The sequence below is a fragment of the Vanessa tameamea genome, chromosome 19 (genome assembly GCF_037043105.1).
Source record: "Vanessa tameamea isolate UH-Manoa-2023 chromosome 19, ilVanTame1 primary haplotype, whole genome shotgun sequence".
Lineage (NCBI taxonomy): Eukaryota > Metazoa > Arthropoda > Insecta > Lepidoptera > Nymphalidae > Vanessa > Vanessa tameamea.
Genome location: NC_087327.1, coordinates 3,592,573 through 3,618,684, shown reverse-complemented (window position 1 = coordinate 3,618,684; position 26,112 = coordinate 3,592,573). Strand labels below are relative to the sequence as shown.

The 26,112-nt window shown below is 32.3% G+C and overlaps 3 protein-coding genes across 3 annotated transcripts in view; 1 reads left to right on the top strand and 2 right to left on the bottom strand.

Moving 5' to 3' along the window:
* The window catches only part of Uxt (Uxt prefoldin-like subunit), a 313,647-nt gene extending 304,948 nt beyond the window's left edge, over positions 1-8,699 (top strand). Inside the window, exon 2 of the mRNA XM_026633874.2 lies at positions 8,174-8,699. Coding sequence (XP_026489659.1) covers positions 8,213-8,662 — 450 coding nt within the window. The 5' untranslated portion in view covers positions 8,174-8,212 and the 3' untranslated portion in view covers positions 8,663-8,699. The remainder of the gene's footprint in view (positions 1-8,173) is intronic.
* Spn-a (spindle A) lies at positions 4,856-7,702 on the bottom strand. The gene is made up of 6 exons (XM_026633873.2): positions 7,426-7,702; positions 7,160-7,359; positions 6,691-6,838; positions 6,241-6,449; positions 5,854-5,983; positions 4,856-5,217 (listed from the first exon to the last, which is right to left on the bottom strand). Exons 1-6 carry the CDS (start codon positions 7,507-7,509, stop codon positions 4,972-4,974), a joined length of 1,017 nt encoding a protein of 338 aa, XP_026489658.1. The 5' UTR covers positions 7,510-7,702; the 3' UTR covers positions 4,856-4,971.
* An 8,292-nt stretch (positions 8,700-16,991) lies between the features above and the next one.
* Positions 16,992-26,112, bottom strand: part of LOC113396081 (homeobox protein prospero) — a 94,935-nt gene continuing 85,814 nt past the window's right edge. The window contains exons 6-7 of the mRNA XM_026633863.2: positions 22,504-22,648; positions 16,992-22,383 (exon numbers count right to left, since the gene is read on the bottom strand). Coding sequence (XP_026489648.2) covers positions 22,204-22,383; positions 22,504-22,648 — 325 coding nt within the window. The 3' untranslated portion in view covers positions 16,992-22,203. The remainder of the gene's footprint in view (positions 22,384-22,503; positions 22,649-26,112) is intronic.

Below are 26,112 nucleotides of genomic sequence, written 5' to 3'. Positions count from 1 at the left end.
TTCTCAAAAAAAACACGATTACTCTTCAACCATACGAATTTATATTTCAGCTTTCTGACGGTTATTCTAGCAAGTGTGTGTATTTTCTTCAATTCTGGAGTCAGATGTTCGACAACGTAGATTGGTTTTATATCTCCACCAAGTCCTGCGTGGCTTGTGTTTAATTTCTCCTTGCTTTTCTTGTTGAATTTCAGTACGCCTGCCAAGTATGAAGTGCCAATGTATCTCTGATACGGGGGCTGGAAAATTTCACATTGATTGAACGTCTTTTCGGGTTTATCTTGGCTATCCTTGTACACTTATGAATGTCGAGCTCAGAAATATTGTTGCCCGTTACATTCCCTATCTTCTTTATAATATTGAATACGTTTTCAGCTTTTCCCAACGACTGTCCGCAATCCGAATCGATTCTTTTAAATTATTGATTTCTTGAAAAATTTCTTGTGTCTTAGTTACTATAATATTTGTAAATTTCTGTTCTATTTTTATTAGAAATGAATCAAGTTCCTCGTGTATCAGTTGTTTAACATCCACGAGAGTGATAGTTTCAGTTTCGCTTGGCGTTGAAGCCTGATGACGCCGTTGCGTTACAAAAGACGTTGGGCTAGGACTTAGACTCCTGGAAGTACTGGCGGAGGAACGCACCGGAGTATTTGAGTTATCTCCCTTCGGTTGCTTGGACTGACAGGATGGATGGACACTTAATATTTTCAAATTTTTTTACGGAGCAAAAATATGTAATATTTTCGTATATTTTATCTGTTTGAAATAGATAATAAGTAATAAATATTTATATGTATGGCAACACAAATTTTAGTTGGATATAAGCAGAAACAAAAGTTTAAAAATAACTGAACACAGATAGCATAATTTACATTATAAAATTTTATGTTCATTTCTTACTTGGCAATATTATGCAATTATTTATTTTAAAAAAATTACATTAATTGATACTTAAAGAACTAGAAGCGATCATTATATAGTTGTTCTGTATTCTGCTTACTTTATCTAGTAAACTCATACATGCCACATTTAGCGATGTATCAAAATCTCTTATATTATGCACTACAGAGGGTTCTAGATTGATATCTTTTTAGATATACAACTTGATTCCACTTATTTATATCTACTTAAGTCAAACGTTCGTACGAACTCAAAAGTTCTAATAACAACTTCGGCGACATTTAAAACGCAATTTTTCGGTAACCTTTTGAACTTTCGAATCATTTTTCTTTACTCATCTTGTGGTTGCAATATACTGTAGATGTTGAATTTTAGTTAAAACTACTTTTGACAGACATAAATCAATTAAAAGTACTTTTGACTAAATAGGTTGGGTTAATTTTTGTAAGTAAGCTTTCTGGGTGTATGCAGTGTATGAAATAGCATAGACGTTCTTGTCGGCCCTGAAAATATACAGAAGACGTTAAATTTTAACTTTGAAGATAAAATAATTAATAATTATGTTTTGCCAAGTAAAAACATCCAACTGTATCATAGCTATTTAATATTATAAGACTTTTAAGTATATATATTTTATTTTTAATATTTAGTTAAATACCATAGATAGACAAAAGAAAAAAAAATGCCTTGACAAATTAACATTGTAGAATTTTTATATTGACTGTATAAGCAATAATTAATCTGTGTTAAAGCTGTGTTAAATAATAAATATGAAGATTTGCTATTTTTGGTATCTGTGACGGATAGTTATAGTGAAAAGGTTTAAACTCCATTTTATATAGCAGTTCGGAAGTTAACTTAGAGGCTTCCAGAATAGGGTACTACTAATACAGCCAGTCGTATAGACTAGAGGGTACGGAAATTTGTGAATTACTCAACAATATAATTTGTTGATTTAACAAGTCAGCTAGGTCTTGGCCCTTAGATTCATGTTGTAACAACCCGACCCTTCGCTAAATAGTTTGTGCTAGAATAGATTGTAATTATGAAAAAAAAATGTATTTCAAATGGGATGTGAAATTATTTATTTATTGTTTAATTAAATACAAATAATAAAAAAATCTTTCTATGATTTAATTATTCATTTGTAATTGACACTAAATATGTTAATTGTATCTGTATATATTTTTTATTGTTTATTAAAATAAATTAGACATGAAACGTAAATTACAGTAATATTGTTTGTTTTCTTTTTCAATTTTATATGTGTCCAATGTACTTATGACAAATCTTATATTTCATTTCATTTGTAATTGATTTTATTTGTGAATTAAAATAGTAATAAAACGCTATTCAATTATTTCATTCGTATTATTGATAATACAATAAAATATTTATAATCAATATATTAAGCCACATATAATAAGTTGTTTTCGAAGGTGATCACGAACCGTCTTGCCCAAAAATTCGAAGACTTCCAACCCCTTAGATAGGCTGGGTTTCCAAAAAGCTTCAGTACCGTAGACCATAAACACACACTTAGGCAAATAATACAGAAGGCTGATGAATGTAATCAGCCTCCATGCCCAGCGTTTGTAGACTAAGAAAATTCATTCGATACCATCGAGACCTGGACAGTTCTGGAATCCATGCAGAAATGCCTTATTGACTGTCAGCATGTCCAGGTGTTGAAGTGTTTGTACGAAGCGGCATCGCGGGGGACGTAATCTCACTGAAATTCTACCAATGGGTTGGAGTACTCCAGGTGCCTTGATTGCCGATGGAGCCGACACGTGATAGAGTGGAGACCACCCTTAGGCAAATGTAGTACACTACGCGGACGCCTATTGCGGGATAGTTGGCGTTCTATGGGGTAGGCTCAATATATTAACTAACAGACCTGTTGATGACAACAATATTATTATTATTCTGTGCCGGATTCTATATTAGGGGCGCCGCCCCTGGTTACTGTAAAAAGTGCCGTCCCATTATGACGTCCCCATAGCTCAAAAAGAAAATAAAACTTCTATTCATTCTAAATTTTAGGTATATATTTAATTATATTGTTTTTAATATGCAAATTATTTGGAATAATAACTAGTTTTACGTACATATTTGCGATGATAGGGCTTTGGGCAGGACGGTATGGATAGCAAACAGCAATAATTAGTATTATTGTGTTCCGGTTAGGATGAGCCAGTGTAATTACAGGCACAAGACACAACATCTTAGCTTCCCAGGTTGGCGCATTGGCGATGTTAGTAATGGTTAATATTTTTACAGAATCTATGGTTTTGGGCTGTGGTGACCACTTACCATCAAATGCCTCAATAGCCCGTCCGCTTAATATACAAATACTGCAATCACCATACCCCAACAGGAGGATGAGTGTAAAGGCTGAATACGGCTTTTGGATATGTTGTAGGGAGGACTTAGAAAAGCTTAATTGATTTCTTATGTGCATTTGCCGTCAACTGGAAAAAAGGGTAAAACTTAGTTTTTTTGCAATAACTCTGTTGTGCGTCGAAATACGAGAATTATGGTAAGATTTTTTGTTGCTTCATTTATGCTCTACAATTGAGGCCCTATACATTTTTAACCTACCGTTGATGATTATTGAGATATTTTGCTCTTTCAATCTTGGAGCGCATCCAGCACGTACCTGATCTCCAATTTTAAAGATCCTCAAATTTCCCACAATTCAATTTCCATAAAACACCTTTGTTAAAATATGTGATAGTAAATCTGACTAGTCATTCTGCTACACGTGAATCGTAACGAAGATCATGGTGAAGAAACCTGCATGTGCCTGTCAAAATAGACTAGAAAAAAATGGCAAGTTTACAATAATTCGCGTAGAACTGAAAATTGGTGGTCTTAAATACAATATAAAAGAAACACCAAGGCCGTACCGATCCCACTTTTGAAAGTTATTCAAGGTCAAATGTCCAAAATATCGCTTTTTCGCATTTTTAGCTCTATGATCATTTTTGAAAACTATAAAGACGGCATTTTATAGCCACGTATTGGGACTTACTTATTTTTATACTTATTTACTTTATACTTACTTATTTTTATAACAATATAAAAATATTTAATAAAAACAACAGACGAAATTCATCGTTTTATTACAATTTACAAAAATATCTTCACTGGTACGTAAAACTTAAGATTATTTTAATTTACAATTTAATCTAATGTTCTTGTAATGGCCTATTATATAGAATAGAAGTTTGGTGAAATAAAACAATTATCACACGAAGCCGAATATCGATTGTAAATTTACATCAGAATTTACTATACACTAGTTTTATAAAATTAAAATGATTTCGGAAAGATGCCATTTATAATTTAATGTTATATGTATATACATAGAGTTTTCAGTATTATTCAGATCTAATAAATATCGCGTCACTGTTAACTGTGTGACACAGTAATTATTATACTTATGTATCGTACAATTCATATTAGTTAAAAAAATAACTGAATCGGAAGTAAGTGTATCTAATTTTCAAAACACAGACAAAGAAACAGAAATATTTAAGTCTTGTCTAATTTTCCATTTATAAACGAATTCACGTAATAAGGATTCGGGATTTAATCTAAGATCATATCACTAGGCGACATTTATGTGAGTCTTTAATTATTAAATATCGATACACTGATGTTTATAGAAAAAACCAAAATGTAAAATTACGGCAAGACGTGATCAACTATTAATGACGAAAGAAATAATGTCGTAGAAACATTTTTATTTTTAAAGGGATGTTCTGGTTAGGTCATTTTCATAGAATATTTATTAAAAGTTACATTGATGATCACTTAGATAAGAAAATTTGATATTTTTTAAAATGATAACTACCAACCTTGAAAGCTAAGGTGTTATGTTCTTTATTCGTGTTGCTACACTGGCTCACTCACCCTTTAAAGCAGAATATTCAAATACTAAGTATTAGTGTTTGGTGATAGAATATCTGATGAGTAGTAGCTATGGTCTTGCGCAAAGTCTCACCAAATGGTTTAGTGGGACTATATTTTGTATATAAATAATAATAACTAGTAATACTCCTATTCTTTAGCATCAGTAATGCCCTCGGTACTGATGGCGAACATGGCTTCGGTCTCCGGCAGACAGGGGCTGTCGTATATCTTGCAGACTCGATTGTCTCCGCGTCCCTTGCGCAGATACAGTCGCGTGGTGGACGCATGCGCAATGATGTGACCTCCGATCGGCTTCTTAGTGTCCGCGTTGAACACGCCCACTGAGTCCACTTGAGCCACCACTTGGTTTGTTATTATTACTGCTACTCCAAACTGGAAAACATAATTTTACTTGGGTTACTTGGGTAATAAATACATTTAGTTCTAGTAAATAAAATTTAGGAAAGGCATGGTCATAATAAGAGCCGAGACGGCCCAGTGGTTAGAACGCGTGCATCTTAACCGATGATTTCGGGTTCAAATCCAGGCAGGCACCACTGAATTTTCATGTGCTTAATTTGTGTTTATAATTCATCTCGTGCTCGGCGGTGAAGGAAAACATCGTGAGGAAACCTGCATGTGTCTTATTTCAACGAAATTCTGCCACATGTGGATTCCACCAACCCGCATTGGAGCAGCGTGGTGGAATATGCTCCATACCTTCTCCTCAACGGGAGAGGAGGCCTTAGCCCAGCAGTGGGAAATTTACAGGCTGATTATGTTATGTTATGTTATGGTCATAATATTTAATTCTTTGACAGAAACATGCACATAATATAACTGTATAAATAAAAGAACTAAAGATGATCTTGTTACACCAATTGTCTGACTCTGCAAAGTCAATACTTCTTTCATGAGACAAGGTATTCAATTTTATTAAAAAAAACTCCACTCATAGTCATATAAATTTAAAATATATATATTCAAAGTGAAAGCAAATAATTATAGATAATAAATAAACAAACAGACCTCATCGGCAAGCCTTAGAAGCATTCTCATAAATCTCCCGAGGTGAAGTTGTCTCGAGTTGAGTTCCCCTCTACCAGAATAGTCTGTTCTATATAAGGCTGTTGCACTGTCCACTATTAACAAAGAATATCTGAAAATATATTATAAAACACTTTATACATAATTAAAAAACATTTTTTTTATATTAATTAAAAGAGTATTCAGATTCTTATTAATACAGAAAAGATAATTTAAAACATAAAAAATTATTCATAGCATTATTACCACAATGAGAAAATTTATTTCCATAAACAAATATAATATATATATGTATATAACTTAATAATATATTATCAATCAATGCAAGTTATTTTCGCATTTATAATATTAGTATATATAAATACTTACCGAGACTCAGCCATCATTGCACAAGCTTGAACTAATAATTGTGTTTGATGGTCAGTGTTATATGCTCGGGCGTAAGCCACATTGTCAAGTACAGCAGCTCCTTCCATACCATATCTCTGAGCTACTGCCAGCAGACGCTCAGGACGAAAAGTTCCTTCTGTGTCTATGTACATACATTTACCTTCACCACCAGACTGTTCTATTGGCAACTGGAAAAGATTTTTAAGTACACATAAAATTGATGAATAAAACTAGAAAAAAAACCAAGGTCATTGAATATTTTAACCTGCAAACAATATTGCAAGCCAATAAACAAGCATATACATGTTTTAACATGTTTTATGTTTTCATATTTTTGTGGGGTGTTTACCAAATTATTCATACAAGGCTATTTAGGAATTTTAACAGCTGATATAAAATATGTATTATGTGCTATTTTTTAATATATACCTGGCATGTTACTGCAAGTGTGTGACATAGCTGTGTTTTCCCTGTTCGAAATTCCCCAAATATTTCTGTAATTGATCCTGTTTCAATGCCACCTCCGAGCAGCCTGTCCAATTCCTTAGATCCAGTTGTTAGCTGGATTATTTCAGCTCTATTTGTAAAAAGCAACATGAACAAGTTATAAGGCAACCAATGGAAATTATAAAGTAAACTATCATTAGTAGTATATTGACTAGACTAGACTAAGATGAGTATATAGTTAGGATGTAAATTAGTTAATTCATAATAGATAATAGATTATTAGATTAATTCTGAATCAATACTACCTTATGAAAAATATTGCATTTATTAATACACGCAGATATATACATCTTGATAAAAATTAAAAACTTTATTAGTTCATAAAATATTTATAGTAACAAATAATTATTGTTCAAGGTTTCGTATTTTTGCTATTAAGTCCTTGACTGACCTTTTTTGATGAAACTCTGTTGCTGTGGTGAATCCCATTGGTACCAATTTCGAAGCTTCCGTCAATATTTTGTCAGCTTTCGCTTCGGAGATTCCTTTTATTGTTATAAGCCATTTCTTTGGAGCGTATGCTACCGATTCAACAGTGTGATATCCTGCCTCTTCCAACTTCTTAATATCGCCTGATGTAATTCCATTCCCCTAAAATATATAATATTAATAGCGATTAAGTAAAAAAAAAACAAAATTTATTTTAAATATTTTCACCTCTAATTTATTGATCAGCTGTGGTCCACACTCATCTAAATCTTCATCAATGGTTGCAGTAGTTGCTGATGCCGTAGCAGTCATCTCACTGAACTAATTTTATTTATTTTACTACATATACATGTATATTAGGATAAAATTTATGTATATGACGTTATATATAAGTTGTTTTAAAAATAAATTCGATTAGAAGACAGAAGTCAACTTTTAAAACTTATTGTCAAAGTTATAGAATGTTTCCTTTTCCCTCCTTTCATAAAGTCTAACAGATAATAAAATTTAAATAATACCTATATATATATATACGTATACATTGACTATACCAGTGTTTTAATTAATGTAGGTGAAATAAAATATGAATTATTAGAATTTTTTCGTCAGATAACTTAAGCTAAAAAGCTAAAGTGCTAAAGCTTATTAATAATATTTTTATTTGATTTAATAATTTATATCCATTGCTCATTGCAAGACAATGTTTAAAACTACATTTAGATTCTAAATATAAAATAAATAATCTGTGTGAGCCGGTTGTCACATCTGGTCTGTCAGTTGTTTGATTTAACAACAAAATAACCCTCGACTGTCAATGTTATTTCTAATGTCATGTCAGAGAGGTTATTCGTATTTGAAGTTTACTGTTTTGGAAGTTCTTTGTACTGCAAAATTTTTACAATACATAAGATTGATAACATTTTTTAAAGCGTAACAAAATTGTATTGTATTAAACGCTATTTAGAAAATAATCAAGGTGTTATTTAACGGAATAATAATTAATAATGCAAATATAATGGCAAAAACAAATGTTAACGAAACAATATCAAAATATGAACAATTTATCAATGATGTACTGAAAGAGGACTTACGAATACTCGATTTAAAGTTACAACATATAAATGCTGAAATATCAGATATGATCCAACAACGACACTGTCTGAAAGTTTTAACAGACAAAAATGACCACCCTAACGGTTTTAAGACGCAGGTTAACATTGGTTGTAATTTCTTTATGGAGGCCTCTGTTACGGATACATCGAAACTTCTGATGAATATCGGATTAAATCATTATTTAGAGTTCACAATAGAAGAAGCATACAAATACTTGGATGTCAGGATAAAAGCCTTTGAGGTGAAGTCAGAGGAACTGCGCACAAAGGCTGCTGAAACAAAAGCCCACATCAAGTTAATGTTATTTGGTATTGGTGAATTAGATAATCAAAAAAGTGGTAAAATCAGTTGATATTATTATTAAGTAATTAAATATTGTAATACAAAAAGTTTTTAATTCTATTAGAATATTCCTGAATACATTAATTTAAAAAAAATATAATTAAATATAAGCAATGGTAACCTTCTTACATCATCAATAAAAAAAACTCAATATATAAAGATGGAGTGTAAATAATATAATAATATATGTATACACCTCGGCAAAATTAATTCATAATCCACTAGGGGAAATCATTGTTTATAAATATGTTATAGAAGAGTTGTATTGTTTGATACTTTTTATTTTTATATAACAATAATTTGTTATTGGTAACTTTAATATGTTAGTAAAATAAGTATTGCCCACAACTCAAGAAAATAATTATACTTTAATTAAGATGGTGAAGAAGACTTAAATAAATAATAAATATAATGATAAATAAATAAATAGATTATACATATTCCATGAAATTTGCTTATAGCTCTAATATATGATATAAATAAAACACTTCGACTTCCATACTCAAAATCACTATTATGTTACTTCCTAAATGCCAATCTCAATATAGCCATATTTTAAACACGCGACGGCCCCAGTGCATTACCGTCTTTATCATTGGGCACATAGAGCACGTGCCCAGGGCCCCCAACCTGAGAAGGCCCCGAAGAACCAACAATTTCCTTCACATGTTTGTGCTCATGTTGACTGCTTTGTATATTTTAGAAAGTGATATATTTGTAAGAAATAACTAACATATTTATCAAAAAAGGCTATTGACAATAGTAGATATTAAAAATAGAAAGACATGCTCTTCATGAAAGAAATAGATATAGTATAAAATAGCCATGAGATTGTACAACCAATTAGATTCCTACTAATTTACGAAAATTACCGCACCATTTATTTGACTCTATACTTAAGGTCTGGCCATAAGCAAAGTATTTGTACATGGTAGTAAATATCTACCGAAAGGGCCCCAAATACATGAGTGCCCAAGGGCCCCAGCATAGCTTGAGACGGCTCTGCCCCAGGGCACGGACGCCGAGTTTTGGAGTCTCCTGCCTCCCGTGCTGCATACCCTCAATACTGTGCTCTACGAATATAGTTAGTCAGTCGGTTGAAATCTTTATAAACATATCGATTATCAAAAATTCTGCCAAATTTATATATTATGACGGCACTAAAAAAAAACCATAAAAATAAATAGTTATTATCTAAAGTTTAATTATTTTAGACTAGATACGTTAAAAAATGATTTAATAAAATGGTAGAGTAATTAAAATATTTAATTATTTCTTAAAACAAATCTATAGTCGTTACATCTTAACTGGCAACTTTCTAACGAACCGTTTAAATGATTTTGTAAATTTGTAGTTGATACTGATTACTGATAGGTAATTAGACTAATAGGTATTAAAAGAATGCGGTGTATTTTTAAAACTTCTATCTGTGATAACAAAACCAGGTATAGGTATGTAATTTTTACCATTATTTTTTTACAAACAACTTATATAACATCGTAGATGTTTCAAAATTGGATATTCAGTGCTCAAATTATAAACATCTTGTTTTAAAATCTTACATTTGAGTTATACCATTAGGTCAACAAAAATTATGAAAAAAAAACATTGTATAACCCCGGTTTCCTATGCAAACATTGAAAACAATATCATCAATCGTAATTTTTAGAGGCCTATTTTAAAATAAACAGGTAACGCTTATTATATCTTATATTATCTCGTTTTTTTATTATTTTACGATTTGATGGAAAGTTTTATTTTATTAATATTTTCAAGTTATTAGAGCTTGTTGAATATTTAATTTGATCATAATATATTGTTGCTTTGTTACATTTAATTTATAATAGGTATATAAAATAAAATAGTTCATGGAGAAGTCTATGAACGCATAAATTTCTCATCGTTCACGAATGAGCGCATGAAGCGAATGTGAGTAGAAACTACAAAATTACTTAACAGTGATAATTTTAAAACACACAACTCGAGACTAATATTGCAAAGGTATCAATATTTATCGCACAACACGTTAGCTGAATTGACAAATTTTTGAAGTAAATCACCTAATAGGGGACCGATATTTATGCGTATCTAAGTGATAGTGAGGTACACCGTTCAATTAGTTCTTCAAGATCAGCAACGAAGGGAAAACCTGCTGTTCTAAGCCTTTGCGGACACATTATGGTTAATTTAAATATTCTATACGTCTCAAGATGCGGGGGTTCATGATTTGAATATTATTTATAACACTTGATAATAAGCAATCTGAATCAAATTAGCATTAACATTGGGGGGATCGCAAGATGATAACAAGTGGGGCTGTTCTCGGGTTTATTAAATGCTTATGATAATATAGTAGAGAGTTGATTTAAAAAATCTCATAGCAAAGCTTTTTGTCTTTAAAAGTAGGCAATATAATAATTTTTGTATACCTGTCGATAGATAGAAGCACTTAACACATACCAAACCAAGAACTTCTTGATAAAATATTTGACTCAGTAGTACTTTGAGTAGTTGATAGATGGCGCTTTAAATTATTATTTAATCGTTTTATAAAGTTTGTAATTATAATTTTTGTATCAAAACAAAATCCCTAAATCATTCCCCGAAAAAATTATCAATTATACAATGTTTTAAAATCCATAGAATGATGGAAAAGAGATTTTTGTAGTTTGATGTTATCATTACAAGCGTAGAACAAGACTACTTACCTAGTGATGTAGTCGAAATCGTAACGAAAGTGTAGTAACTATGACATTAAAGATTTTTTACAAAACATTTTTAGCCATACCATAAACCATAGACAATCACAATATAAATAACCTCGAATCATAATAATGTTGTAGCCTCGTAATTTTTTTACTTATAAAACGACGAGGACATAGTTTACTATTATAATTGTGAGGTATTAATTATTTTCGATAATATTTTGAAGACGTTTTGTAAATTGTAGTTTTTATGTGCGAACGATCGTTTTTGTTTCATCATTTTCCCTATTATAGGTAATCTAAAAAAATGTCTAAGAGACTGAAACAAGCTTATAGTAAATATTTTTTAATATTTTATATATTATAATTTAATATTTTATATATAGAAATAAGTTTGTTGTTCAATAAAAACATATTCAAACACTTGAAGTTGAATAATAAAAACATTTAAAACTATGAAAGTAATTATCAACAATTTACCACGAGGTTGAGTAGGTAGCAAATGTCGACTATCAAATACAAATTTTTATTCTTAAACTGCATTACCACGAGTCAATTGTAGTAGTTCAAGTGTTGCATCGAAGACGATTTAAATCGTCTGAAAATGCTTTTAAGTAATAGTTGTCTTTTTTATTTTGTTTGTATAATATTTAACTCTTTGTTGTCCAACAAATCCTCTACTTAAATCGATTCATGTGAATCCACTACGAGCTTGGTTATAGTAATATTATTTACAGTTATCCATTAAACAAACGTACATATAGTATGGCCATAGCCATGTAATATATGCATATATTATATGTGAAATATGAACGAATTTCCTCAATTAACAACTTATGATATAAGTATTTTTAGTTTATTGAACTATTGGCGGTTTTCCTTCTCATTCTATCCAAATTGACCACAAACATTTTTTCTCTATGGTTATGTTTTGTAGTGCTCGAAATTAAATGGCGTAAATAAATGTTTCGTTTAATATTTTATCAGGAGATGTAGTCGGTGGTTTTTCCTTGAAAGTTACCGGGGGTTAGGAGAATTTATATTTCCAAAGATATGGGCCTGCTATTTTTCATTTTTCACTTTACTTGTCACCTCATATTAGGCTCATGATAGAACTTTTGAATCTTCATGTGTTGAATGAAATGTAAAGCTACGACCGGTTCGGAAAGTAAATTCTAACGAGAAGAACCGACTCAGTAGTTACTCTCTTCTACAATTTTATTTACAGAGTACGTCAGTAAAGTATAATAATTTTTTTTAAATATACTGCCTAGTAATCAATAAATTCTAAGTAATTAATATTTGAATAATGTAAGCAACATATATATTTTTTTAAATATCTCCCAACTTATTAATTTTTCAATGAAGATAATTACATATGTAATAAATTAAACAAGAGTTCTAGTACCATGAGTAAGTGGTATTTCTTGAAAGATGGTTTTCTAACTGAGCACGAAAACTTGTGGCAGTGGGACGTTTAAAGTCAGTTTTTTTACTATATATCTAATTATTTATACTCTTAAATGCGAAGAAGATTGTTTTGCACTGCTTAAACTATATACATAAAACTTAGGTATATCAGAACCTGCAACTGCTGGTTTTAGTAAGTATATAATATCATTACATAGTACCTATAAAACAAAGTCGCCTACTGCTGTCTGTCTTTCCCCGTGTATGCTTAGTTCTTTAAAATATCGGAACGGATTACGATGCGGTTTTTTTTAAACAGATAGAGTGATTCAAGAGGAAGGTTTATATTATGTACCTATAATACATGTACAATATACTAGAGAAACACTGATCATTTTAGAGGGTTCTAATGTGATGTTGTAAATTAACACATTTTTTGCGCTTATATTGCAAACGCTGGCTGAACTCTACTAGATAGATCAAAATAATGTACTAAACTATTGTACACCTTAAAAAGGTCTTCAAAAATGTTCGCGATAGTATATGTCTATCTAGTGGGGATAACCCACAATAATCATTTTTTATCCTTTACTTTTTACGAGTAATGATGGTTTATTTTCGAAGCGATTTTAAGCAATACAGCATTAATCCGTACCCAATAAAATACCTTAAATACATTGTGCATTTAATATAGATCAATATACTACTTTACAGCATGTAATTTAAATGAATATTTTCGAAGATATTACAGATTTAAAATGCATAGCGGTTTGTATTGTCTAATGACTGAAAAACTGTTAACGTTATATAAGAAGACATACTGTAGTATATTATTTAGTATCAGCATTGCACCCGTGCGAAGTCGGGGCGGGTCGCTAGTAATTATATAAGAAGCTACGCTTTGCGGTCTCATTCGCTTTAAATCGTCGTGATAAGCGTTACTATAATGTTCTTGTATAACATATTACTGATAATACATAAAACAAATAAAATTAAAAACGGTCGCACTGAAAAAAAAAATGTTTATTATATAACGTGTATTGTTATGTTTTTAACTTAAAACATTAAAACATATTACAGACTTACCAAGTAAGGAAAATAAAGGTTCTTTTTTCATATACTCTACTGTGAAAGTACATTACCAACATAAGTATACGAGTAATATCAGTGTCGACCAACTTAGAGACATCCCTAGACATTTTTAGTATCAGATTCAGCATTTGTACCGAAAGATTTATTTGACGTCATCTATATTTATCAAATAAATAATAATAATGTTATAGAATAACAAATCGTATCATTCTTTACTAGATACCTAATCTATTCATAAAACAAATCCTTAATTACTTCATGTAAATACAACGTAATGTCAATTGAAGGTCAAAATTTATTTTCGTTTTCACCTTCGAATAAATATTAAATGTGTTGCTTACGGTACTCTAATGCTGAAATTCTTAGTATAATAATCAAAATTTTAGTGTCTAAACTATAGGAAATTTATCTAGTTTCATTTGCATAATTTAATTGATGAAATATTCTTGATTCCCAAGGTCTTAAACTCTGAATATGAATAAGGGCATGAATTACTATTCTACCAAATTCGAACCATCCTTGACCTTGACTTTTGTTAGTAAGAGAATTATCAGGTGAAAAGTAATAGAATTTACAATTTCGAAATCCATGCAAATACGTACCTATAGGTACGTTTAAACTTCCAGCAAATTTTTAACGCTATTTTTGAGAAAACTATGGTGGTATTCGTAAGTACCCAATGCCTACATACTAGTGACGCTATGTTTTCTAATATTTTTTTCAACTGTTGGCTTTATGGCAGTCGTTTTGATACCCGTGTTGTGGGAACACGGGTATCAAGTTTAAGCTTTAAGTGATATTGTAAATACCACACAACGTTATGGAGTAGAAGAGGACGCACACACATGCTTGTGGTGGAATATGGTAATTTTTTTCTATCATGGATTAATTTAAAAAAAAAGAAAGAAAAGTTTCAAATTAATGATAACAATTACGATGACATCCACCAGACCGTTGTCCACAACGTCTTCTCTTAAATGAAAAAATCCAATTGCTCGGCAAAGATATTATTGTGCACAAGTGTGTGCGTAAAAAGGACTGCACTCTTCTTTTTCTACTGGAATAATCCAACACGACTGGAAAGAGATCACCCGTAAACCAACGATTTTATATTCTTCCGTGAAACGAGATTTTAACCACTACCCACTTTACGACCCCCGACTGCTTTTGATATTTTCTTAAACAAGCTGTAACTTAAAGCCTGAGGACCTCGGGAACAACGGCCTTTTAAGCCAGTAGTCTAACAAACCCGTTATTGTTATAGAGATTGTTCAACTCCGACAACAAATTAATCAATTCTTTCTAAATTTGGTATTATAGGAACTATGTTCATTGTATTCTTTTCTATACTTTTTACCGGTTATTTTGGAATTTTAATCGTAACTGACAAGTTATTAGAGATTGCCAACAATTAACTACAACGTATTTAAATGTACGATAGTATAATTCTAAGCTACGTCACGTTTACATAAAACCGAACGAATAGTTCGACGCGCACTTTTTTTTTGTATTATTCACCGATTACTCGAAAACTACTTGACGAAAACGACAATTTAATTAATTTTAAAAGATTTCTTCAATCTTGAATCCTTATATCCTTCTTGAGATTATTAAGATACTTGAGACTATTAAGTAGAAAAATATAAAATTTTACCGATATTTATAATTATCGAAAACATTATTTGAAAAATCTTATAATGTTCATTTAGTAAAACCGATATAAAGATGACATAACTACGTGTTATTTATTCATTGATTTCATGAAATAATCTTTAAACAAATGCTAATTAATAAATAACTTTTCGATAAAAATACCGTATTATCTCAAAGGTAAACATCGAATTATTAGTACTTAATAACAGTTATCCGCAATTGAGGTTAATTATGTAGGAGATTAGATGACTCAATTTTTTGCCATTTCAACGACTGACATATTACCGAATTTATATTATATAATAATATAAAACTTACTGTTGTCACGTCAATAGTCTAAATTTAAAACATGCAAAACTTCGAATCGCGGCTATATATACTAGCTGCCCGTCCTGACTTCGTGCTGGTGAAATAAGATTTTTATTTACATTCCGATCTGATCAGACTCCGTTTCATCCATCACACACAAAAATTTCATCGAAATCCATCCAACGGTTAAGGAGGAGTTCCGTTACACGTATGTACACTGGTAACGTAAGTTTATCACAAATAATTTTTGTTAATCCGCTAAAGAAAATCCTTAGTGGATATTGTTATGGAGACATTGCAAATGCAAAATAAATTTAATTATTTGAGCCTAGAATGTGTTTTTTTTTAAACGAATAACATATGTCGATACAAACGTGATTTTATTTTAAAGATATATTATTGTAGGAGTGTAGCGTTTACTTTTTTTATTATTTAAAATATATAATGTAAACGCCTGTAGAGGTGTATCACACCGTACAAGGATTTTTTTCCTACTTTTACTCAATAATTTGTGAATATGCCGATAGTGTTACGAAAATATATAAATAAACAAAAATAACTATTTGGAACCACTTCTTACCTCTCTCTCTATCCTCTAATAAAAGATTTTACACCTTAAATGTAAAGTCTACGATGTCGCTACGAACACTTTTGAATGTAGCCGTGAGAGTAAACTGTGAACTGTGAAGTCTGTAAATATAAAAAAAACTAAGCACTCCATAACAAAAATAAAACATAAGTTTTATCAATCATAAGATTAATATATATATATATATATGTTGTGGGTGGTGTTTTTCATATTACACATATAGTCTTAATTTTTAATATATTTTAAGCTAAATTAATTATTATTTACAATTTGTTCTTTTGCCAAAAGATTACCTGTGAAACATCGTAGTCTAAGCGCCAAGGCGGTTAAGTCTAATGCAACTTTATATATTCTGTCAATTAAGAAATGGTAACTTTAGTTTTTTTTTAATAGACCAGCAATAAAATTTAATATAATAAATACCCACAGTGGCCTCTGGCTATTCTTAGTGTAATGAGTTGATTTTATAAAAAGAAGATATAGCAACTAATTTTATAATTGGAATTACTTAGCGTTAATCGGATCGACAATTCAGTTACAATACATAAAGGGTTATGGGGCGTTAAAATAAAAAACATTCATCAAATAAAAGCTTAGCTTTATTACTCGTTATATTCACGAAGAAACATCCCTCAGTGGTATCAACAGATCTTGCTGACATGATTATATGTCTAATACTTATTCATCATAAATTCCATCAATTTTCATTTAATTTTTAACAGATTTTAGAACCGCCAATTTTTATACCAATATGTGAACGCAATTTGCAACAGTCCGACAGTCGTGCGACTGTCGGACTTAATTTTGATACATAGTTTTATCTTTCACGATATTCCACTTTATGTCTAAAACACCAAACAGTGGTTAAGATCCTAAACATTCACGGACAAAGACACACGCTCGTAAATAATAAGCATTATGACAATGTGATACATTACAATATGTATTATTAAGAACCGTTATATTTAATGTAGGTTAGGTTAGTTTTGTGACAGTAGGTACGTATTGTCTGAGGCCCACAGATTACAATAGTGACCCGCTAGCAGCCATTCTAAGACAAATACCAAGGAATCGTTTACATATGTTTTTTTTCCACTTTTCACCTTAAAAATTGCCTTTAAAGTTATCTTTTTACATCCAGAACCATATAAACATCTTTTTTAGTCATTTATATATTTTTTTATCTATATAACAGGTCGGCCACACTGCTTCCCCGCGCACGCGCCGTTCAACTTTTTATTTACAAATGGTTAATGTTCCTAAACGTTTAATATCCAATACTATTCTTAAAATTAAATACAAAAAACGCATGACATTATAAATTTACCTAATGTCCATTTTTGTCATCGCTATAATTTATGAAATTTTGATTTTTACACCAACTTTAGAAATATTCAATACAAAAATACTCTTTTGAATAAAATTTTATACACGACTCATTTATATCGTCGGCGCGAGAGCAGGGCGGCGGCGTGGCTGCCTCGAAAGAAAAGCTTTGAGCCTCGTAACCTTAACATCTTGAAATTTGTACTAAATATATCGAAAACGAGCGGACGCGGGCCCTTGTTACTTAGCCGAAATGCGAGGATATCGAAAATAATGCCTAAACCCTAGTCAAATTTTAATTTTCCTTATTGGCGCAGCATCGTCCATTCGCCTCGCAATAGTGGCTCCTGCGACTGAAAGATGTTGCGTCATCATTAATTATTTAATTAATTTTGTTCATTAATTTTGTATCTAATTTTATCACCGGCGACCGCGTCCGCTCGAGGTAATTTACAAATATATCATACGAAACCGCGTCGCACGGAATGCGACTTACAAAAAATATAATTATAACAACATAACACACAGTTACATACAAACGCACGAGAATACGAAATGAACGTGTATCGCTGTTACGAATGAAGACCACAAGGATATCGAAATTATCGTTTATTTTATCACTAGATATACATATATACTCTCATATACAAAATTACGAACGCTTCTAGATCTCGGAGACTCTGTGTTATGTTTTGACAGATATTGATTTATTCAGCGTTTTTTTTATATCTTACAAAATACTTACTGATTAGCATCGGCAGTATTCGTTTTCAGATCCTAATAGTACCCGTGCTCAATTTTGACATTTTAATACGATATTATAAACGAACGATACTTATTTTATAACTACCTAACTTTTCAGCATTTTTCTTATTGATTTTTTTTCGTATAGAAAAGTTGATACAGCTATTTGGTACATCTAAATGTGTTCTAACTCCAAAAATGAAATGCTACACAATAGAGTCAACTACAATTTCCAAAATTTAGGAACCATAATACCCAAACGTGAAACCGAATATATTATACATATATATTGTTTTTTTTTTGTTTATAATTAATTTTGAAAATAATTAAATATCATTTTTTTTACATCATTATTCCAAACATTTCGTAGACGGATTCAAAAATACTAAAAGTGTAAAGGAAGAACATTAGATACATACTTTATGAAACATAAATAAACTATTATCTAGATACAAAGTGTCGAAACGATTACAGTTGACAATCGCCAAAAGGACAATATTATTTTATAATTCTACAATACATATAGTTACAAACTTGAGTTAAAAGTCACACCGAATTTTGTACTTTTACTGCGGGTTACCCCCATGATCACTGTGGACTTAATATTTCGATGTTTCAACTTGAGTCTTTATATTAATTTAGAAATAAAATTGTCAACCGATAAATTATAAATGATACGTATTTTCGATAGATCATCGGCTCGATCGAATGTATATCCATTGTGGTCTTATTGCGGCTGCACAGTGAATCACTCAAGTATAAAATCCGGACAAAATAATCACTTAAATTACATCGTGTTTAGTCTTACCTTGCCAGAAAATATATATTAAAAAAACGGCTCCAAGTATCTGCAAATAACGGCACGTCGGTTGAATACTGTTGATGTGAAATCAATACATTTCTATTGTAATATGTGTTTGTAGCCTGCACTGGTTTAAGATAGATTATTATGAAAAATTCTATGGAGAGATTGGAATAACGGATTCATTACTTACTATACAAGGAATTACATAGGTATACCGAAAAATTCTGGCTTTTCAGAGCTAACAAAAGAGGTGATTACTACTTTGCAGAAGTAGCGCTTTACTTTATCACGGGGCAGTATTTCGGTTGATCGATTTAATTCTTCAATTTAGTTCCAATTCTACTAGAAGTTTCCCGCACATCCGAACCGTTAGCTCTGAAATGCCACTGTTTATGGTAAGAACAAAACAGATAACATTAACAAAATACAATTTTAACGTAACATGGAACGATTCTCGTTCACGAATAAGCCCTGCGGCGACTGCGTTTACGAACCAACGAACCAACGTGAATCAGGAAAATTAACCCGGGCTATTGCTGTGAAGGATTGGATTCGTGTAACACTTCCGCGGAAGTGTTCGGGGAAAGAAATTTCGAACTTAAAACCGGTGCTTCGAAAGAGGGGGGAGGCTGCGTGTTTATTTCTATGTGTCGATGTCTCAAATGATTCATGTCTCATCACTCACTCCTAACCTGAACACTACTCTAAGCACACCAGTCGACGCCTGGTCCATCCTAAACTGAGGTACTCTTATATTATTGTAATAGTTCAAATGGTTACAAATGAAACGTTAACAAAGTGTAATACCAAATGAAAAATGCTTACACTTGCTTAGCTAAGGCCGGCCGTCGGCTCCGCGCGGCGCCACACTCGAAACTAAAGATGGTTTAAGATTCTGTACAATTCCGCAAATCAATTCGCAATTGCCGTTTGTCTATTGAGCCTTAAGTAAATATCATTAGCACTAAGATAGTTTTACTCGATTATCATCTCTTCTGTATTAAAATTATCGTATTATATACATGTCGCTATACATCTCTGTACAACTATCTATCTTATTGTGTAATATCTATATAAAGAAGCGATAAATGATAATTTATTGTTTGTATTCCTGTCGAACTGAGGATGTGAACTAAAACTGTCTCCGCGTGGCGGTGACGGCGGCCGGCTTCTACACGTTATAACAAATACATCAAGATAAGCGGCGCACCCGAGCTGACTACCGAACGTTTCTTAGCTACGAACTTACGAATTGTGCTTCCATTTTATTCCAAACGTATTACGAGTACATTCTTACTCCTGCGGTTCGGGGGCGAGCGTCGCATGCGCCGCGCTACATATATCTACGAATCAAACTAAGTATTCTTCTATAGTATAATAGTAATGTGTATGCATACTGTATGTTCGATACGGCGAACTGTAATGCGTGTGCAGTGGCGGTGCGCGGACGCCGCGAGACGTCTTCGGTTGGGCAGAAGGTTCTATTGAGGGCCCTTTTGTATTCATTTCTTATTTATTTATTTTTTTTTTTGTAAAAAATCAACATTTCTGAAGGCACTTCTGATCGGACGAGGTGGCCCAGTGCATTTGTGTTTCGGTTGTCGCCAAATAGTCTTGTCTGTAATTTAGTCATCGTTATGTTTTTGATATATTTCGGTCTATTGTCTCTGCTGCCTTCAACTATTGCGCCTGCTTGGGTGTGGGAAGATGTCTATTAGAGAGGAGAGCCGTCGCGGGGCGTCCGCCTGCGGAGCGATCGCGTCACGAACTTCTTAAAATATTTCATCAGTAAATAGAAAAGGAATGCCAGTAGAATACGCGGTGTGGTTATATAGGATTATAGATATAATGTTTAAAAGTAGTTTTTACGGTCGCTAAAGTCGTGAATATTGTATGTATACTTTAGAAAATTAAACATGAATCGTGACGACGTCGACCGCTCCGCACTTGCACATGTGAGCGATGCTATATTATGGGCCCACGCATATATCGGAATATAATATTTTATCTAACAAATAAACTTAACCCTAGGTCCGGTGCGGCGAGCCGCGCTGGTCCGGACGAACTGAATATCCTTTTGCCGAACGATGCCGAAATGTGGTAAATACAACTCAGGATGTTTACAGTAATCGGAACTTAAGATGCTTACGAATTTTCGAATTTGGTGTCAGTTTATCTTTATTCTATTGAAAAACCTGCACGAACATATAACCGGCTATCAGTATAAAAATAATGTTTAAATTCTTTGTTTGTGGATCGAAAAATAACCCTGCTCTATTGTACTAATCACTATGGTTAACGTTAATTATTCCTAAAATAATGATGACGTGGTAAAGGTTGACAATTTTCGGCGACGCGATGCGCCAAAACAAAAATATCACGGGAAATAATCAACAAAAAAACAATCTCCAAAGGTGAGGGAATGGGAAAGGGGAAAAATTCAAACAAAATAAAAACAACGAAAAGTTCAAAACTTAAGCAGTTAATATATTAATCGTTTTTTTCCTTAAAGAATAAATCAATAAATGATTTTAAGATATACATAACTATAAAAACCATTTACGATAATACTTAATAATATAATAATAATTATATATAGCGAAATATATTATGTGCAGAAATAAAATTCTAGGTGACTTAAATTTTCTCTTACTCGTATAACCTAATGAATTTTCTAGGAGAGCGCGGGCTGTGGCGTGGCGAGCCGCGCGCCGCACCACGCCGCTCGACGTCCAACGTACAAATTCAATTTTTAATAATTTAATTAAACTTCTTTTATTAATAATTTTGATTCTGAAGGCCTAAATGCGAGTGTCGTAAAATTTTGGTGTGCGAAACGATCGTCCAATGGATTTTTTTTTCAACTTTTAAAATTTAGTTAGCCGAAAGTTTTCGTGTGCGTCGAGTCGATGTGGCGTTCACTCAAGCTGTTCGAGGAAGTTCGGCGACTTGAAGTACTCGGGCACTGGATCGTCCAGCCGCGAGATCACCTTGTAGATGGACTTCTTCCAGCTCTGCTCGGCGTCCTTCCCGCCTTGGATGGCGCGGAAGAACTCTCGGAGCGTCTGCTCAACCACGTATCGGAAGTTTGGAGGAACCTTGAAAGAATAATGTAGCTGCTTAGCTATTGACCACGACTTATCATTCGAATTGGTTTCGATTCGTTTTCGAAGATAACGAAAATTGTACAAAAGTTTTGAAAATTAATTGATACTCACTTCGATATGATTATTTCTGTTGTAATGCAGGTTGAGCACTCTGTATAGTTCGGAGTCACCGGCTACGTGCAGGTCATCCGCTGTCTTTAAGCCTTCGCTGATGGCTTGCCGCGCGTATTTCTCCATTTGTATATAATAGAACTCCCTGAATCAACAAAAAATAAAATATTACTTTATTTGAAACACATAAAAGATTATACAAAATTAAGATAATTTATTCAAAGGCTTCGACTCTAAGCGTTCAGTTATAAGTTGTATTATTTTGACAGCAATAAATATAAACTGAAAACGATCTCGGCTGCTCGTTACAGTCGATCTATAGGTATTAGTTGTTTGGTAGGCAATGCACCTATGCTCGTTCCCCGTAATGGAAGCGCGTTACGTGTAGGCAAATTCACCTGCCGTGTGACACTTGACGGCACAATGAAAATATAAAAAGCTCTCGAAAGCCGTCGAGGGCGGAGAGGATTTGATTAGTCATTTTCGCTCAGTCCGCTTGTCGCGCTGCATCGCTTCGCTATCTTCGCTTCGCTTCGCTTACGAGAGCGAATCGAGAGTCTCGCGAGGCTAATTACTTACGAGTTTGCATTCAGACGGGCTAATTCAGTTTTTCGCGTCTCGTCGAGTGACGCGTTACTTTTGGAAAAATTGTTGCTGCTTTATGAAGGGTTTTAAGTCGGCTTTTTATTTCGGCTTGCGTATTTCAATTACGTTTCGAATCGTTCTCTTTCAAATTCACTTAGTACTTGTTTATAAGTAGACGACGAAAATTCCAACCAAAAAATTTATACTTTACTTAACATACATACATCGAAACGCTACGAATTTAAATTGAAGTCGAAATTTCATTTAAAGAAATGAGATTTAGTATAGCCGGTATAGATCTAAAATTTTGATATAAAAGGCTTGCAAAAACAAATGTGGTATAAAAAAGGAAAGATAGCAGAGAATCGTAAAAACCCAAATCACTCAATAGTGAGCTATCAATCGACGCGGATCATCTCTAAGCCACTTGCGCGAGCGAGGCGCACTCCAACCTCTCGCTCGCACATCGGGGTATCTATTATTTTTTAATTGGCACTCTGCGAGAGATTGCAGCCTTACTAATTGAGTAAGTAAATGAAGTGTCTTAATAATTAGATGTCTTTTTTAGCTAGTGAGAGGAGCTGTGATGTTTAGGTACTCGTGTCTACGCCTAGTCGTGTTTTCCTTAATTAGGATAGGGAAGGACTGATAAAATCATATCGTGGAATGCTTGAACAGTTTGTTAAAACAAAACGTTACGGCTTTTACTTTGGAAATTTAAACAGAACGCTTAGATGAAAAAAATATACAAATATATTCATAATTATCCGTATATAGTATTTGTTTTTGTTTCAATTTAATATACTTAAGTGTCATAATAATTTGTTGCTTGGGAACTGTAAGTTCGTTAAAATATATTAAGATATAAAGAAAACACTTACAAACTGTAATTATGATTAAAATATAACTGCCATTGAATTACTTATCGTATAAGTACACTCATATGTTTTAATTATTAAATGTCATCAATACCATCATTACGATGATAGGATTACCAGATGGTTCAAGCTCTACTTGAGTATTAGATATATGTATGTATAAGAGGTAGTGTCCTTTTAATTAGACGTTATAAGTGTCTTGAAGCGATAGTTCAACGACCTAGTAACGTTGATTGGATATGGTTTTTTTTTTATTTAATTCAATATAATTTATTCAAATATCGAACGCTTTTCATTAGATAGAACTATTTTAATTTTATATAGTTCATACTTTTCGTTCGCTAACTTTTGAGGTCTCAGCAAAGAGATTTTAATATAATATATATTTTTTTTAAAGAAAAAGAATAAAAGTAGTGACTTTTAAATCTAAGGTAATTTGTAAGCTGATGACGTGCGTATCGATTATCGACCTGTGATATGCGGGTACTTTAAGTAGGTGACGCGAAATCATCGAACCGTATTCAAACGGGACTTGTCTGAAACAAATGATCATCGAATAGCGCCAAGTACATTGACAACCCGTAAATTTCCCATTGTTGGGTAACAGACACTTCTTTTTTTTGAGTTCAATTCTACAACATGATACTGCTTTACTGGGAATTGTTGGTAATACATGAGGGAGAACCTCTACAGCAAAATGCAGGTGTATTCGCAGTTTCAATTACTACCAAACACTACACTTAGGAATATTATAGACAATTAAGGAGAAACATCAGTGGTCCTAGCTCATATTCGAACCCCGTAATCTTAATTTACCATTCACGTTTTATAAGCACTGAACCATTTCGGCTCAAATAGCGATACTTTAAATAAAATATCAATCGCATCAATATGAAATAAAATTTTGCAAAACTTAAAACAATATTATCGCAATTTTCAACTTGAACGTGTTGACATCCATTTGGAATAAAAATGTGAATTAAAACCGTTACTGTGTGAATCAGCTGTTGCTATTGTGCACGCATTCGGCTTAACGAATTTTGGTAATGTAAAGGTTGAATGAATCTCTACCTTCCCCAAACGAAATAAGGCGTAAATTCGCTTAATTATAAACAACGTAAGATTCGCGGATTTTTCAGACAATAGAAACATTCCAAGCGGGTTATCGTCAACACCAAGTGATTTTCGACATTAAATTATGGTTAATAAAATTGAATTTTCTGTGAATGTATTTGTTGTCTATTGTCTACTAATTCTTAAGATATCGCATCTTGCGCCTACCTGGGGCGAACGTCTTCAATGTCATTGTTTGCTGAAGCCAGTTGGTGTTTTTTTTGCGAAAGTTTCTTATATTTTGTTAAAAACGGAATAGGGGTTCGAAGGAAGTTACTTTACTCGGTCTGGGAGGAAATTAACTTTCATTGTTTAAAGGGACGAACGAATATATATATTTTTTAATTTCTTTATAGTTCGATATACGTAATAACGATCTATATCGTGTATAAATATTCCGAAATGGGCTTAAAAGACTAACCTAAACCAAAAAGTTCTTCAAAGTTTTAAATTACTATATTCAATCAATTACATGATATGAAACATAGTTTAAAATTAAATATTACACGTAACACTAGCAAATATAATGTTAATTAGTATAATATTAGCTACGTATATAAAAGTACTTTTTTTCATGGTAGCATAATAATTCAAATTAATGTAAGAATTTTAACTCGTAAATTGGCGACCGCAATATAGGGTCGAAAGAAAGGCGAAATCTCAACTCTTGTCTTATTCTCCCCTCAAGAAACATTCGATTCCCGTGTGAACCAAACACTTACCATAGACTTGAGAAGAGAAGGAGAGACATACGGGACTTATTTCCATTATTCCTTTTTTTTTATAGAAGCTGCTTTCGAAAATATTCTTATTAACTTATCGACTTTATTTAATTTGCGAATGCTTTTATATAAAGAGACAATTTTAAAATAAAATCTCCATTTCATATTGCTTAAATGTAAACGCTTTGAATTTATCTGTTTACCTTAAAAATAAATTCACGCAAACAATAAACTTTTGACTCTTTATTTTTTACAGTTTATGGTTTTATTATGGTAGTGGCTGAGTTTTTTTCGTCGGTTCTTCTCAGGTC

Excerpts from the sequence above, each read along its gene's own strand:
- Spn-a (XM_026633873.2), bottom strand. The coding sequence starts at position 7,509 with ATGACTGCTACGGCATCAGCAACTACTGCAACCATTGATGAAGATTTA. Across the intron at positions 6,450-6,690 it reads CACTTGCAGTAACATGCCAG|TTGCCAATAGAACAGTCTGG; the intron begins GTATATATTAAA and ends AATCTTTTCCAG. Across the intron at positions 5,984-6,240 it reads GCAATGATGGCTGAGTCTCG|ATATTCTTTGTTAATAGTGG; the intron begins GTAAGTATTTAT and ends ATATATTTTCAG.